Genomic DNA, 17,320 nt, shown 5'->3' on the forward strand with positions numbered 1-17,320 from the left:
TCCTTAACCAGCAGAGGAATTAGCTCATTAGCAGTATATTCTGTAGATACCTATTCGAGATAGCAGATAAAATTTCTTTTTTTTTTAAGATATGATAGTTAAGATAGCATCATCCAGCAGAAATGGAACACACAATTCAGTGCAACGAAAAGAAGCCTGCATTGTAAAAATTCTCAGATATTGTTTTCAGAATTGCAGCAATGTTACAAGTATATAAGCTATCAAAGCACCACGTGTACATTGAAATTTAAAGAAACGGTAATTCTATTCTACTCGGCGTTGAACCTCCTCTCCCCAAACAGAAACGAAACACACTATTCTTCAGTGTAAAATTCTTAGGGATTGAGTTGAGTTCAGACACTGGCATGCTCTTGTTACAACAATATGCAAACTATGCGGCCAGGATGACGAGACTCTCCACCACCTCCCCGTTGGGTGCGTTTTCTCGCGCATCATTTGGCATGGCATCTTGGCCTGGTGCCGCATGCCCGCAATGCCGCCCCGATGGCGACACCAACTTCTTCGAATGGTGGACGGCGACAAAGACAAATGTGCCGGCAAGCCCTCGCAAGGGTCTCGACTCCCTAACCATCCTCACTTCACGGGCCATATGGAAGCCCCGCAACGCAATCCTCTTCGACAACGCAACACGCTCCCACGGCAACCTTCTAGACGACATCAAACAGGAGGCGAAACTATGGGCAAGAGCCGGCGCCAAAGGGCTCGACAGGATCATTCTTGTAACATAAACTGTAAACCTGGAGGCTGAGCATCCTCCTACTTCTCGTATGAACCCCTTTCGTTGTACATGTATCAGGAAGAAGGCGAACAAATTTGAAGTCAGAAAGCAAGTTTTCGTGTAATTTTTATAAAGAATGTCTAAAAGCTATCTATCATAGTACCTATATATACTGTTCCACTCGTATGAACTGAAATGGTTGTAAACTCATTAAACTTTCTCCACTGCAGCGTTGCTAAAAGAGGAAGAGTACTTGCTGCTAGCTGCACATCAATACTGATTTGAATCCAAAAGTTGAACTTATGTAAATACATGACAAGGCTGGTTCTAAAAGGTACGTAGAACGCCGGAGGTTTCAGGAAGTATTGGGTGGCATATATAATACACAAGCACGCAAATAAATTCAAAAGGTGATGCTACACAACGAATTATGTTACCCCATTTACCCCATTGGCATCATTGGAAGCTGCATGCTTATGTGTTGGGGAACCAGATCAACGCAACGGAAGTCATAATATGAGGTTCAATTTAACGGTACTAAACTTGCCTACAAGAACAATTTTCACCAACTTAACACATATGATCTGAGTGTTGACGAATCTGGTCGCACCCACAAAGGTTCAGGTAGCCGGGTTATCCCACAAGTTATAGTTTCCCTGAATTATCCGCGTGCAATGTCCGACCGATAAAATGGTGTACCAAAATAATGAATGGTTAGACAAACAGATTCTGCAAACATTAAGATTCGAAATTAAAAACCACAGAGCAGGCCTAGGTGTGGGATTGCTGAAATGAATAATGGCAACATCATACAAATTTACACCCTGTTCGTTAAAAAAGGTGTGGAGTATCCTTGAGAATCTTTTAGAGGGGATGTAATTCTTGTGATGTCCTAAACCTTGTAATTCTTGCGGCCAGCATACACACAGAGAACAAAAGAAATTTGCATCTGATACAGAAAATGCGTGTCTAAATTCAGGCACACATAATCTTACCCCAAAACGAAGAAAACTGAAACATATACACATGATATTCCTGTAAGAATGTGCCAAGAATTAATATCAAGTATGAAAATGCATGGTCAGCAGATGAAACAAACACAAACCATTCAATCAGGTGAAAGTAGCGGAACCCAACACAAACCTGGACGGGCTTCCTCAATGTCCTCATCGGTGCCATTTTCCGAGTGCCTCTGGTCTCCGTTGGGCGAAACGGGCAGAGAAAGGAGGATGGGAAAGAGGAAAAGGAGGATGGGGGAGGAAGGAGGGGCGACGACCGAAATCGCAGCGAGCGATCGTAAATATTTTTATTACTTGGGGAGGTGTTACCCGGGGCTGGTATTTCTATCGACACGGTAAAATCGCCCAGCGAGCGCCATTGTGGCGACGGTTAATGAGTTTGATGATGATTCTCATTATGTGTATCACTCGCTCATCACTTGTTTGTCTCAAAGGAAAGGATCCAAGGCATACATACACCACCACAACGGAACAAAACAAAAAGCTAGTAGGCCACAAACCTAACAACATTTTTCTTTATATATAAACACTCGCACGACCGCACAAAAAAAGCTACACATGTAAGTCATCTTCACCACCACCAATCCGCTTCCTTCCTTCCCAGGTAGTGCTTACTGTAGTAATAGGATACATCTCAAGGATACAAGAGAACCACGATTACACGCTATGGCAAACACAAATTATGATCGATCGATCGATGCTACTAAGGGCCCAAAAGAATACAATAATACAGTGCTTCCTTTTCTCCGGTGCAAGGAGAACCCACCCCGCCAGCCCCTTCCTTCCTGCCCAGTCGTTATCATACCTTCAACAGCGCTTCGTCGTCGTCTTGGTGGCAAGATGGATGGAAGCTTCTGGGCAGGGCGGTGTTAGATCCTCAAGATGAAAAACTACTGCAATGTACGTCTGACAACTGTTTGTTCCAGCATCCGTCTGGTTTCATAGCAACCCAGCTAGCATGGCACCAGGGTCGTTATATGTTGTCGCCGGCGCTGCTGGAGGCATTTGTGGTTGTTGCGGAGCGGGAGGGGGGGCCACTCGAGCCCTCGGGATGTCGATCAGATGTTCCTTGATGTACTCCTTCAACCTGTTCAGCGGAAAATAAGTACGAGATCAACATTTGTTTTTCTTTCTAGTGTAAGCCATAACCATGAATGAATTGCTGCTGCTGCTGGCTGTGGAGGTGAAAGGAGGAAGGTATACTCGAATGTCAGGTTTTGATCTCCTGATGCGACTGTTAGCCGGAGCTGACTTCTGTCTTGGGGATCTGTTTCAACTCTCACCTGCAAAATGCTCAAAAGGCATCAGATTATATAGAAACCTAAAATTTATAACTAGACTAGATGAAATCATAGCTTAAGACAAAACTCAAGATGACACCCCAAGTACTAAAATGGGACAGCACATAAAAGCATGCATATTTCAAGGATTAGCTAAGAATTTATCCTAGCTAATGCTCCATGTATCAGAAATATTGAGGTGTAACGTTGTCCTACATGGTAGTAGTTGTTAATAGGACAATTTCCTAAGAGATTCAGTGAACCAAATGAAGCCGCTGTACATGAGTACTCAACTATACATTACGCTAGCTAGTACGAAGGATGATGCACCATAAGCTGCATAGTAGAACAGAGATGCACCGCGTCACCAGTAGCACAAGAGGCTAGAAAAAAAAACCCACAAAAGCCACGATGCTCCATTCACCCTATCCTGGGATCACATGCACGGTCTTCTAATTTTCTATTGGGCTATTTGTCATGTTGAAATGTATCTTGAATAATGGCAGGCATGTACTGGTTTGTGCAGTCAACTTGGCTTGAGCTTCTTATCTTACGTCTAACCCAACGGTGCTAGCTAGTCAACATATTGTGTAGATAACGGACATGATGCCAGAGTAGCTCAGTAACTGAGAGACTGGTTGTATACAACAGCTTAGTTTCTTCCCAGAGGGATACCCAAACAAGCAATTCGATGGACTGATCGCCAGGATATTTACCAGACAAAGCGCGGCATTGGTTGTCTCCGAAAAGAATGTAGCACACGCCACCATGTTGTTCGGGTTGGTATCCTAGTAAAACGAACAAGTTCAATAATTCGAAATTAAAGAGCTAAAAAACATGGGGGAATGGAGCAACATACAAGTCCAGGAGTAACTGCCAGGTGAAGGCTCAAGAGAAGACTAGCCATCTCAGGAATAGGTAATGGTTTTACACCTCTAACCTGTGTGTTCACATAAAAAAAGGGGTTCATTAGAAAGGCTGATCCAGTAAGCCCTTAATCAAGTAATGCTGATGATCACTGATAACACAGGTGAGTCCTTACCACTTCTTGAACCTTGAGTGACTGAACATTCCAAGTTTTCCAGTGGGCGAAAAAATCTTCAGGGGAAAGAGTTATAGGTTGCAAGAATTTATGCAACACAATAGGAAGTCGAAGTTTAGCGTTCACCTGAGCAAGCAAAGCAAATACACTGCTGTTACATTGTGAGAAAAACAAAAGAATATCTGGACTCTCAGGAAAAATGATGGCGTAAAACAATCACCAGTGCAGCTCCATGTTTATATGAGAAATCAAGAACAGCAACATCTCTACTCGCGCGGAGATTTGTAACCTCGACTGGGATTTGCACCTGAAGAACGTAGAAAAACGAAAATGAGATTAATTCAGGAAAGAAAACATGGAAAATGTGGATTGTACTGCAGCGCGTGGTACCTGTGCTCTAGGAGGAATAGTGTCAGGTACTGACGAGAGTTCCACTTTAAAATGGCTAGGAGGCAAAATCAAAGCCCGCAATGACAAAAGGGGCGAAGTATTTTTATTCCCCAGAAAAAGAATGAGACGACCATGATGGGCCCGCCACTCTGCTTTTAAACCAATCTAGAGGTAGGGGAAAAGACCACACAGAGGGTTCAGGCAGCAGAAATAAGAAATGCTCGAAAGGAGGAAAAAAAATTAACGACTTCTGCAAACCTGGATGTTAGGATCCTCATACAGAACTCCACTATCTTTCGTGCACAATATATTGAACTTCTCCTCAACATTGACAATTGGCTGTAGAAAGCAGAGCTGGTCAGCAGAAGAAAGCAACCAGCGCATATAAAACTGAATGACAGTATTGACATATTCTGCTGATGCCGCCACTCAATAGTGAGCATACAGCCATGCATGAAATAGTTCCATATAAAGACACTAATGTTATGAGAAAGTATTGTAATACCTGAACAGAGTTGGACTGGTCCTCAAGGGTAGCCAGTGCCAAGTCACCTACTGGACTTTGATTAGCCTCCAATCCTTGAGCAGGAGTTTGCTCTACAGCAGCAGGAGGACCCTCTATTGCAAGAGGGCCCAAAAGGTCTGCAAGGAGGTCTGCTTGAGAAGCAGGACGAGATGCAGGCGGCTCAACTTTACTAACAGGAGCGGGCTCAGTGATGATCTCAACATTTCTCTGAACTTCGACGGGAGCACCATTTTCTTTTGGAGCTTCTACCGCGGTTTCTTCATGAATGACATTGCTCTCCTGAATATCATAAATATTGCTTTAAATGAAATTCACGAATGATGCCTAATGTATTTCATAACTAAGTAAGAAGGTCATACTTCGGCAATGTTTTGACTTGGCATCTTCACAAGGGTGAGATGATTAGCAGCCGGGGCTGGTCCGTTTACAGGGGGCTGAGCAGCTACAACAATAGCACTGGATGATTGTTGCTGACTTCGTAGTTTTATGGCACTCTGCTCTGCCGTGTCAACTTCAGCATCTTCAGCCTTTTTCAACAGAGCAGACTAGAGTAGACATGCAAAATGCATAATCAGGAAGTTAAACATGAATCCTTCTTGATTAATAAAATGAATTCAATGAAATAGAGCATAACCAGCAAATATGAGTACACAATACACAACTAACAGGTAATCAGGATACATGTTTACCTCACGTTCAGGAAATTTCGGCATTTCAGCCAATACATCAGCCAAAGCAGGACCCTTTCTGCTTAGTTCAAAATATTCAACTGCTCGCTGCTGAATCTCAACATCAATATAACTCTCATGCCTGAAATGTAATGTAAGCGTAAAAAAAACTTCACAGACATACAAAAGGTGGCATGTCATCAAAGAAGAATGAGTAAACTGGTACTTTTTAAATATTGCCAGGATTTGTTGCTGCAGTCCCGCATCAGGAGGCTGAGTGTGCATAAGTATCTTGGCATAGGCTGAGATAATAATAGCAACAGTACTTGACCTGATGAAAAATCAGAGAATTAGAATTTTACATCAGGGCAGAAAAAAGAAGTTACTCAAGGAAGTGCTTTACAACTTACGATACTGTTGGGAGCCTGTCATTTATAATGGTAAACAACTCCTTGGGGCTACAACTAGGTCTTTGGGCCAAAAGGTGGCCATACTCTCCAAGAAGGTAAGCACTGACCTGTATTGTTACGAGAGTAGGATAATGTGAAGTAGAACACCGTACAGACTACAGACAAGAAGGGTGGACACTTGGTAGGCAGATTGGATTCCTTTATGACAGACAAATAGAAGGCAGAACGAAAAGTCCAAGTTTAAAGGAGGTTGATCATGGATAAAGGTAGGTTTATTTATTTATCAACAGACTTTACTGCTAGTTAAAACACAGATTTATAGTGGGGCTCTACAAATTAAAACAATCAAGCAGTCCTGGAAAATCAAACTTCATGGTATTAGCACAACAAGTTCAGGTCATGTAAAATACCTTGACCATGGTCTCATGCAAAGCGGGCTTGTCAAGGTATTCCCTCGCCTTAGCTGCAGCATATGCCTGAGAAAATTACGAGTCAAACATCAGGTCCATCAAACAGTAGCGAGAAGATTCGGCGGAACTGGAATCAGAAATATGCAAGAACCTGAAGATCCTCATTGTTGGTGACAAATTGTACCACTCGATACCATATATCATCACTTACAAAATCTCCTGCTTTGTCTATCAACTGAAGTATAACATCAACATACCTACAGAAACAATAGTTTAGATATGGCCAACACTTCACAATGACCTGAAGCTACAGAAATACAAAATCAGCATAAATTAGTGTGTTCTTCTCTCCAGTTATTACTCTACACAAAGTGCAGCAACCCAATGCGGAAATATGAGGTTTGTAGCTCGGTCATGGTAAACCCATTTTAGGTGAACAGCTACTTGATCGGGTTTGCAGGTTACTGGCTATGCATGCAAAATACCACATCATGTATGTAACAAATACATGCAAGACAATTTAACTTCCAAGTTCAATGCCAAGCCAAACAGTGAAATATGGTCTGATCCTGTCGAAGAAATTCCTTACCATGAAAGATTTGGAGCAAACTTCTCTGCAAGAATGGCTGCCTTCAGAGCCAGCTCTTCACGCATTGCAAATTCAGCTGTGTTAAGATACTGAGAAAAACGAAGATAAATATATTAAGAACACAACAGTAAGTGTTAAGAGGTGCCTACTTGGAAAGAAAATAAAAATTGTTTGCAGGACTATTATCACAACATAGGTTACCTGCAACAACTCCTCGACAATTTCCTTTGCATTTGTAACATCACACATGCCATACAGCAAATCAAGAGCCCGCCTTCTAATGCTGCACGACAGAAAACACATAAATATAAAGCACAGAATACACCAAGTGTAGATCAAACAAGTGAAAACATACTGAATTAACAAAGAGCTGCTGACAATATAACCACAATATGAAAATCCATATTCCATCAAGTATCGGTGACCATACTGGTTTTGAGCTTTTCACCCCTAACGCCTCTTAAAACCATAAACTGTTGTTATCAGTTTATCACTTTATGTAAGTCGCGCATGGAGCACTCCTCAGATGAAAACATGTACTCCTTGGTGTGTTATGTTGTTTAACTAAGTGGCCCGTGTACATAGCTGTGCTCCTTGTGTTAACCACTCAGTAATGATGGAGCTTAACACATAAGTGTTGTTCTATTTTGAACACTGGGAGGGAGGGAGAGAATAGTAGAAGGCTGGTGGAGAAAACAGGGTTGCAAATGAAGCCAAAAAATATAAATGTCTGTCTAAAATCAATCATCACTTTAGTAGAAATTGTCTAATGGTGCTTCATATTTTAGAGAAACTGTTTTCAATGTAGTCAGATTCTAGGTCCAGCAAATCGTGAATGTATCTCTCAGGAAGGAAATCAAATAAAATGTTCAAATAACAATTATCAATACAAGGTATGTACTCAGGTTTGCCTAAAGTAACAAATAACATTAATGATTCAATTAGTTGCAAAAGAAATCACAAATTAAATTCAAATGGTTTGGCTACACAGAAGGAGTGAAATTATGCAGCGGGATACTCTCCTACATTGAAAAAAAAAAGGTGAAGAGTTCCAAACTATCAACCTTAGGTCAAAAGTGTGATTTGGGTATCTGACTGGTTTGAACTCTTTCAAATGTCATTATTTTTCCAGGGTTGAGTTTATAATATGTATGCAACCAAAGAGGCAAAGATGCTGGAAAGGCCTCATGTACCTGATATCTGGATCCTTCAAAGAAGTAATGATCTGAGCCTGGTGCCTTTTAATTATATCCTGTACATCTGTTACTAACAGCATTCTACTCATGTTCTCCTGTGGTGATGAATGGAGTGGTGTTACATTATAATAAAATTTACACTTCTAATGCAACACTGGGACAGATGGCATAAATCAAGTGAAAGCACTGTTGCAAAGAAACACATTTAGCCACTTACCAGACCAAGATACCTAATATTTGGCTCCCTGACAGCAATAAACTTGCCGAGAAGAGCCACACATTGGGACATCATCTCCTTTTCAGCATCAAGATGCATAACCTGTAATATGATGAAAAAAAGTATTGCACAACAAACTTTCATAAGGAAGAGATGCTTAAGTATAAGAGGCTATGGAGATAAAAATAAGAACGTAAAAGGTGATGTGGGAGAGGAAATGACAAGGCAAGTTGCTACAAAAGGAAAACAACAATATAAGCCCAAAAGAGAGTACGAACCCACCAGAGCAAGAGCTTCAAAGAGAACAGCATGTGAGGCATTATTCTTGTTGACGTTTTTAACAACATCAGTGCCCATCAAAATACGTTGTAAAACCTACAGAATGACAATAACCATTATAACCCATGACCTATTTGTATATGTAGAGTACAATAGTAAAAGGAGGTGTACCTCAAACAAAGCTCGCCTTGCACTAGGATCCTCAATGGTAGGGAAGTACTGAAGAGCTCTCATTGCCTTAACCTGAAGTAATAATAAAATTAATTTTTAAAACAAATGATTGTGCAGAAAAATTGCATCCAACATGCACATAAGGTACAGATATTTCTTTGAACAACCCAGCATAAAAAGTACATGGTGCATGTGACATAATTCAATTTTAAGAAGACAATTGAAATAATGTGTTCTGCCAGTGCCGCACAAGCATTGCGTAAAACTACAATTCGGAGTTTATGTTGTTCTTCCCACTAAATAACAGCAGAACGAAATGTTCCAACCATCGCAACTCCACCAGCTTTGAGTTTATAAAATCATATGATTTTGTTGCTTACTTGGCATTCACATGAGAGAATATGTAATATGCATTTCTGGCTTGTGAAATGCAGCTTAGCATTATAACCTAAGCCACATCCCTAGTAGATGCTTCATAATTCAAATCACATATGCATACTGCAACTCTGGAGATTAAAAGTATTATGATAACAAATCAGAGAAATAAGCACACAGCTATTATATATTACTCCCTCCGTCCCATAATATAGGACGTTTTTGCAGTTCAAATTGAACTGCAAAAACGTCTTACATTATGGGACAGAGTAGTATTATTTTCTTCAAGCACAATAGCAGGTAACAAACATAAATGAAATAAACCAATCGTGCAATTAAATCAGACATCCAGTATTTGCAAGACCAGCTGAAAAAATATCACAAGTACGCAATCAAAGTTAAAGGAGAACAAGATTTCAGCAGATTGTGACCAAATAGATTCAATAATCTCAGTACAAATTTATGAAGGCCTAACTTTTAACCAAGCTGAGTGAGCCAAGGAAGGAAAAAAAAACCTGAAGCCAAGGAGATGGTATTCCGTAGTAGGTGTATTCTTGAGGAATATCTTGATTTCTTGCCATCCTCTCCAATATTCGTACACACTTTGGGAGGCAGTTCCAGTATGCTTCAGCATTATTAGATACTAGTGAAACAAAAAGGCTCATGACAGATGTCAGCACACCTAGATCACGCTCATCTAGAAGTTGTGCCATCCGATCAGACCTGACATATGAAATGCAATTCGCTAAGCAATTGTGTGGAGTGGGTAATAAAACTTCATGTTCTGTTATGTTAGTACCAGCCATCAATATTCACAACATCTGGGTTCTTCCTATAAAGTCGCAGAAGGCATAGAGCAGCCTTCTTTCTGACTACAGGCCGGCAGCTACTTGAAATCTGATGAGTCAGATGTTTCATTAGTCCAATTGCTCAAATGAGAAGGAAAAGATGAGCGAAATATTGTCCACTTACAAGAAGTTTCTGAACATCAGGGGCCAATGACTCAGAAAATTCTTTCCCGCCAATATTACCTACCTGAAACAGATTTAATTAAGGAAACATAGATAAAATAGCGGGTGTAAATTTTTCTATTTTATAAAATAGCTCTAAGTAATGTACAATAATAAACGCCATTTCACAAAGCTCAAAATGAAGTAAATTGTTGCAACAATACTGGTTACTTTTTTCAGTGCGTTTCAGATTTTGGTTGTTTAAATTCCTTAGGGGTAGTTTTTGTGTCATGATCTTCTTTTGCATCACTATCTTTTTCTGCTATCGAGTCACATTTTGTAAATGCAATGCGTGATGTATGCAATAGTTAGAAAAGGATGTTTATTATAGTATCCGATTACATATTTGCAAGGCAGTTCTATATTTTATAAAATTTGTTCAGAATAAAATGCCCACGGAATAAAAAAAATCAAAAGAAGATGCTGAGTATCCAAGAGAAAAACAGGATGACATACCATCGTCAATGCTAAGCATTGATAAGTCTCATTTCGTCCTATTATGTCATTGCGTACTGTATTTATGACCATCCTTAGAAAATCGTTATTCTCGTTAAGTAAACAAGATGTCACGATGTATCCAACCTGCAGCACAATCAAAAGGTAGCAATTAGGAAACAAATTGTACTACTGGAAAGGAGAGATAATTGAGAATTTCAAAGATGTGGCTTTCACCTGTTTCTCAGGATACTTCGGCGCGGATATCAAGGAAACAGTTTCCATATGCCCAAAGTCAACATCGTAACCCAGCATATGTATATAAAGCATCTTCCAAACATACTTTTTCTTCTCATAATGCGACAATCCCTGCAAGATGGCAGATCATGGTGCTTTTTAGTAAGATTGACTTCTCTGTGTCGCCTTAACTGTTGCACTGCATGCAGACAGTGGCGGTGCGAGCAATACAGCCCTATGGGGTTAAGCGCACAATTAGCTATAAATTTTACGGTATTTTAAGTATTAATTTCACAAAATTTCCGCCAGCATAACTTGGTTTTGCAAAAACGCTGTTGGTCAGATGACCCTGCATGCCTAACGAGGCCAATACCATTTTGTAATTACAATCGTACATTTGTATATACAGCTGGCCTGACATAAAGTAAGATGATATGTCAAAAAATATGGCAGATCTTTATTATGCGACTCTACAAACACCTGATATGTGCAAGATGTATGCTCATGTCCATCTGTATATGGATGAGTACCATGCAGCTAGGAAAGTAGGGACTAATAACTAATTGCTATATTATTTGGCAGTTTCCGTATGCTTAGGGAGAACTCCCGCCTCTGTAATGGGGGCCATCACACCTTTTGTAATCCAACATGAATTAATCAAGTTAATACAGTATATTTCTTAGTCTAGCTTAGGAGTATTTATCATAGCATAATGAACGAGCATGCTTTACAGCGCCTTGATGCATGGCCATGTGATGATTTTTTTAGCGGATCAGGCATGCGACCATTGTTTGGTGATGCAGCAGTTTCATATGTAGCATTGCCACTTTTCAACGAAACGTTCAACTAATAAAACCATGGTTTACTTTGTAACTTTTAGTGTGTGAATTGAAACTATATTAGCAGGCAACAAACCTCCAGAATTTTGATTACTCATATACACAACAGTACATACTTCATGGAGAGCATACATTTTGACAGTATTGAATGCAGGGTTGATCCTAGCTAGTCCAACACACAGAACTGGACATAAATCAAAAGATTAGCTCGTGGCATCGTAAGCCGATAGTGCGCTTTGCAGCCATTATCTTCCACTGTCAGTTTAGTACAGTGGGTGTGTCTATGGTAAAGTGTTAGCAGGTGGTGATGGCACAACCCAAGGCGATTGAGCTTCGCAATGTCTGCCCCAGCAGCTCGATCCCCTTCAAATAGCTGTGCCCCAGCAGCTCAATCCCAACCCCCAAACTAGTGCTACTGGAGGCAATCGTCGCTACCATTTGTTTCACAGTTGCATCTGAAGTTTGCACCGCAGCAGAGCAAGCAGAATCCAACAAAGTCAGATAAGGCTAGCTACCATCCACCAGCCATTTCGAGACTAGTACTAGGACGACGAGGAGGAGGAGGAGGAGTCAGACCCAATTCGCAGCTCCGTGGTTCTCGTGGAGCGGAAGCAGGCCTGAATTCCGCCGCCCAGATCGCGGGCGAAATGGATAGGGGGAGAGGAGGGGAAGGGGATGGAGTACCTTTTCGTTCTTGAAGCGGGTGCGGATGTTGCCGAGCTCCTTGTCGACGCGGAGGCGCTCCTGCTCCTTGTTGTGGCAGTTGCGGATGTCGCTGATGAAGACGGACAGCCCCCGCATCCCGGACAGCGCCATCCCCTCTCTAGGCCCAGATCTGCGGGGCGCCGCGCGAGATCTGGCCGCTCTCTCTAGGAGGCCGCCTGGCCGCGGGGGGCGCCGGGGCGGATCGGCGGCGGAGGTGGGAGAGACGACCGGCGACGGCGGGGAGGGGTTTTGATTGGTCGCGTCCGGCGCCGTGGTTTGATCTGGCTGCCTGCCTTTTTCCTCCCTCCTCCTCCCCAGTCCAGTCTCTCCTCTCCTCCTCCAAAGAAAAAAAAAGGGAGGGTTGGTTGGGCCGACATTTTAAAATGCTTGTGAAGGTTGACCCCTGAGGGCCTTTTAATTTAATTCAAATCAAGCGATTTTCACAAGAAGGTTTTAGTTTCGTTGTAGGGTGAAACGGACAATTAAAGTTGGCCATCTTTGCATGTGCTCGGCTTAGCACATGCATTTACTCCATGATCGAGACTAATCGGATTCGGTACGTTTCACGTGAACACTAGAAGCGCACGTGCTCGGCTTAGCACATGCATTTAGAGCGTGTTTGGATGAAGTCCTCGCTGAACAATGCCTGGCCTGGAGCCTCCCTGGAACCTGCCTGGACTGTGTTTGGTTGATGTCCTGAAGAAATGTCTGCTAGCCTGGCTTAGCCTGAGTTATAAATCCAGGCATCTTACTTAGCCTGGGCCAGGCGTCCGTGTTGGGTAGCCTGGCACACAAGCCCAGCTGCCTGGGCACAAATTCCAAAGCTAAACTACTGTTGCGTACCATGTTTGCTGACTTTTGGTCCATTTAATAGTATACCAGGCCAGGCTATGATCCAAACGCCTCTAGTCCAGGCAAGCCTCAACATGCATGAATACACTAATGTATCAGGCAGCATCAACTTTTTCCAGGCACGATGTCCAGGACACAATCCAAACTGACCCTTACTCCATGGTCGAGACTAATCGGATTCGGTATGTTTCACGTGAACACTAGCTAGAAGCGCACGTGCTCGTCTTGCCACAATTGAAGTTTGAGGCTACAATTCCTAGGGAGCCAATTGTCTCTCCAAATATTGATACTCGCTCCATCAACCACCCTCCAAATGACATCAGTTTTAACCTGGCCCAGTCCATGCATAATACCTTAACAAGTCACTGTGTCTTATCAATCCAGTCAGAAAGTCTTTTCACTAGTAGAGCGCTCGTGCGTTGCCACGGGCTACCGTGCATATGAATGAATCAAACAAATGATTAACATCATTTCAAGGTTGAAACTTATTTCTCCCTCATACGCCAGACGGGTCTAGACATCAAACAGATGTCCACTCCCCCAAATCCAACCATATTTGGGGAAGAAATGTGGTTGTCCAAACACTCGGTCCCAACAAAAAAACCCAACCCACCTTTCCCTTTTCTTGCCAGACCCCTCCCCTTCCCTCTAAACTTTCCAAACTAGCGGAACATTTTTCACTGAGGCCCTCTCTTATAAAACCGGATGACGCCAAACTCACCTCCTATATCTAAAATTGCTTTTATGTCACAAATTTACCAATTCTATGCTCTAATCAAACCAAATGATTGGGCATATCAAGTTGGAACCTTAATAAATGAGTAATACAAGAATTATTCCCGCAAAAAAGAAAGTTGGAACCTTAAGTTTCCCTTCAACAAAAGTTGAAGCCCTGAGCTAAATACGAGAACCTAAAGAGACAACATTTAAAATATTCGAGGTACCGGGGAAACCATGTAATACCTAATAAACAAAGATCTAGCTGAAATAACAATATTTGATTAATATTGCATTGATACAACAATCAAGAAAATATAAAAAGAAAAATTAAACCGCACATCCTATGAACAAATCAGGTTTCATGTGGCTCCTGGTAGCGGAGTATGCAGAGGATTGCCGAAGATCGCCGCCGTGGAGGCGGGTGAGGCGGGCGTCGAAGCTGAGCAGCTGGCTGTGCAGCTCTGGAACCGTGATGGGTTCCACTCGAGCCACCAGCGCAGAGACGACTGGATTATACTCCATGTCGAGGCCGGCAAGGATCTTGGAGACGATCTCTGGGTCGGAGAGGGCCGAGGCGGTGCAGGCGACTTCATCGGTGAGGGTTTTGATCTTGCCGAGGTACTCTGCCATGGTTAAGTTACCTTTTTTTAGGTTGGTGAGCTCGATGCGGGTGTTGATTGCCTGCGCCTGGCTTTGGGCGATGAACATGGTGTTGATGGCGCGCCACACTTCGGCCGGCGTCTGGAGCGTGGCCACCTGGGACAGAATCTCGCGGGAAAAGGAACCCATCAAGAACCCTTGGAGTTGTTGTTGTTGCGCATACCAGAGGGTGCGGGCGAAGTTGGCGACTTGCTCTTCCTTGCCCTCCTTGGTGATGGTGAGGGTAGCTGGCGGTGGCGGGCTCATGGGGTCAAGGTGGTGCTCCATCTGAGCACCCTTGATCTGAGGAAGCACGATGGCTTTTCAGGGGAGGAAATTTCCCCTCGTCAGCTTCTCCTGTGGTGGCGATCCGAGGAAGGTGTTGGTAGATGTGGACGATGAAGCAAAGGTGGAGGCGGAGGAGGTGGTGGTGATCGCGCCCATGGTGCTAGGTGACATGGAGACGGAGGTGGTGGACATGGCTCGGTCGCGAACGGTAGCTAGATGCGATCTCTCTTGATCTGATGAGGAAGAGGCTCTGTTACCATGTAAAGTAGTTTGGGAAGCGTAGAACCTTTTGTCTCGGGCCGCGTGTATATATTGAGGCAATGCCTTGGTGCATAAGTTTACATAGAGAACCGATCGAGGGGAGAGGGAGATCGGTTAGGAGGAGATCGACCAGGAGAAGGACGTTACAACAGAGAAGAAGAGATAGAGTTGCATACAAGTTAAACACCTCTTCTATCCCTATACAATAATTCTAACACGTCGCCGTCCCCGCGGAGGAGGCAGGTCCACTGGAGGCGCGCGCCGAGGAAGGCGTCCCGCGCGGTGTGGCCGGGGCCGAGGCGGAGCGAGAAGCCGCCGTGGGTCTTTTGGGCGGAGGAGGAGAGCAGGGAGACGGCGTCGGCGTCCTCGAGCGACGGCAGCGAGGAGACGTACGCCGCGGCCTTGCGGAAGAGCGGGTTGTCCTGGTGGAGGCCGTCAACGCGGAGCCTGCGGGGCACCTCGTGGAGCTGGTACGCCTGCGTTGGGTCGTCGGCCCAGCGCCACAGCCGGCGCAGCGCGTGGAGCGCCGACCTGTGCGACAGCGCCAGCCGTAGCGCCGCCACGGCGAGCGCGGCGTAGGCGATGAGGAGGAGGAGGCCCATTGCGCGGAGTAAGGGAGCGCCGCGCGTTGATGTAGGTACGTGCGGAGTCGGTTTTGGCTGGAGACGTGGGAGGTGGGCGGCCGAGGTTTTAAGAGGTGGTGGATGGGACGGGGATGGGGATGGGGAGGAGGAGCTGTGGCGCGGCCGCCGTGGATCACAATCACAATTCATGGTCACGGCACGGTCAAATGAGGTAGGGAGAGGTGTGGCGTGCGGGAAGAGGTGGCCATGGCGGCGGTAAGCTATGTAAATGAATCTTCTAGGCTAGGCGACGTACGTAGACGTAGGTGTGTTTGACATTTTCGCATGCATGATGAGTTTGGCAGAATGATCTGGTTTGAATTGAATTTGTCTTTGGCTTTTGGTTGTTTCATTCGTTCCTTGTCGTTGGTTTAACAACGAAACGATCGAGGAGACTTTGCACTGAGTGACGATCGATTAGTAGGAAGAGCATCTAATCTAGAAGAGGGACAGACAGACAGTTGGAGGAGAAGCATCTTCTTGTTAATTTCAGCTAGCTAGCTCTTGGTACGTAGCAACCGCTAGCTAGCTACTCGCTTCTTCTTGGACAGCCAGCGGTTAAATTGTTGATATACCGCTCACATGAACCGATCAATGAAGCTCTATCTTTGCTTCTTTTTTCCCCGATCACTCCATTGCTAACTCGGAAAAGCTGACTACCCTATTTTTTTATTTGAACAAGTTTGTTCAATAAAAAAGATATCCATGGGTTTTAAAAAATACTGTGAATTTGAAAAACATACCCAGTGAAACTATGATTTTTTGAATTAAAATACTCACGAATCCGAAGAACATCCCATTTTTTTCACATAATGTAAAAATGTGGGTGAACTTTAGAAATATTCATGATTTTTTATGAATTTGAAAAATGATCATGGATTTTGAAAATAGTCATTGATTTTAATAAATATTCATGAACTAAAATTTTGAAAAAGTAAAATGAAAAAAAGGAAGAAAATAGAAAAAAAATAAAATGACTATTAAAACAATATAAAACACACAGAAAAAGAGAAAACAAAAAAAATCAAGGAACACCTTCTCAAGATTGTGAAAACTGGGAAAAAAATAATCTGAATCAGCAACACACAACCTTTGAAGCGACACACAAGACACAAGTGAAGATTCGCCTACGGATAATCAAACCTTGATCGAGGTTTCCTTTAAACAAAGGGAAAAAAAACCTGGATGGACGTACGTACATACTCAGTCGGACAGCAATTGGTCGGAGAACCATGTTTAAGTTGGACAGCCAGCCAGCCAGCCAGTATACACACATACATACGTGATGTGTGAATGAGTCAGACGGACGGCGCGGCGTCGGCAACACTCACTCAGTCAAGAGGCCATAATTTATAGTACATAAATGTATATGAACCCATCAACGTACTCCTATAAAGATG

General features: G+C 43.2%; 1 protein-coding gene across 2 annotated transcripts; it reads right to left on the reverse strand.

The window, feature by feature from the left end:
* Positions 1-2,254: 2,254 nt before the first annotated feature.
* Positions 2,255-12,859, reverse strand: LOC119292339 (AP-2 complex subunit alpha-1-like). 2 transcript variants are annotated; one of them, XM_037571187.1, is made up of 27 exons: positions 12,517-12,857; positions 10,994-11,125; positions 10,778-10,903; positions 10,284-10,346; positions 10,111-10,208; positions 9,827-10,034; positions 8,937-9,008; positions 8,769-8,861; positions 8,487-8,588; positions 8,267-8,364; positions 7,275-7,356; positions 7,074-7,162; positions 6,636-6,741; positions 6,485-6,550; positions 6,075-6,181; positions 5,891-5,995; positions 5,686-5,806; positions 5,356-5,541; positions 4,976-5,275; positions 4,729-4,809; positions 4,471-4,635; positions 4,301-4,387; positions 4,081-4,206; positions 3,898-3,978; positions 3,755-3,826; positions 2,962-3,041; positions 2,255-2,845 (listed from the first exon to the last, which is right to left on the reverse strand). In XM_037571187.1, exons 1-27 carry the CDS (start codon positions 12,646-12,648, stop codon positions 2,698-2,700), a joined length of 3,126 nt encoding a protein of 1,041 aa, XP_037427084.1. In that variant the 5' UTR covers positions 12,649-12,857; the 3' UTR covers positions 2,255-2,697. The 2 variants fall into 2 exon arrangements, with proteins under 2 accessions (XP_037427084.1, XP_037427083.1); XM_037571186.1 differs by having other exon boundaries at positions 5,686-5,995; positions 12,517-12,859.
* Between the last annotated feature and the right edge of the window lie 4,461 nt (positions 12,860-17,320).

The sequence above is a fragment of the Triticum dicoccoides genome, chromosome 4B (genome assembly GCF_002162155.2).
Source record: "Triticum dicoccoides isolate Atlit2015 ecotype Zavitan chromosome 4B, WEW_v2.0, whole genome shotgun sequence".
In the NCBI taxonomy this organism is placed as follows: domain Eukaryota; kingdom Viridiplantae; phylum Streptophyta; class Magnoliopsida; order Poales; family Poaceae; genus Triticum; species Triticum dicoccoides.

Bases quoted from the DNA above. Each gene is read 5' to 3' on its own strand.
- LOC119292339 (XM_037571186.1), bottom strand. From the start codon at position 12,648: ATGGCGCTGTCCGGGATGCGGGGGCTGTCCGTCTTCATCAGCGACATC. The intron at 5,276-5,355 runs GTATGACCTTCT...TATGATATTCAG, and splicing joins CAAGTCAAAACATTGCCGAA to GAGAGCAATGTCATTCATGA. The intron at 3,827-3,897 runs GTATGTTGCTCC...TCGTTTTACTAG, and splicing joins TGGCAGTTACTCCTGGACTT to GATACCAACCCGAACAACAT.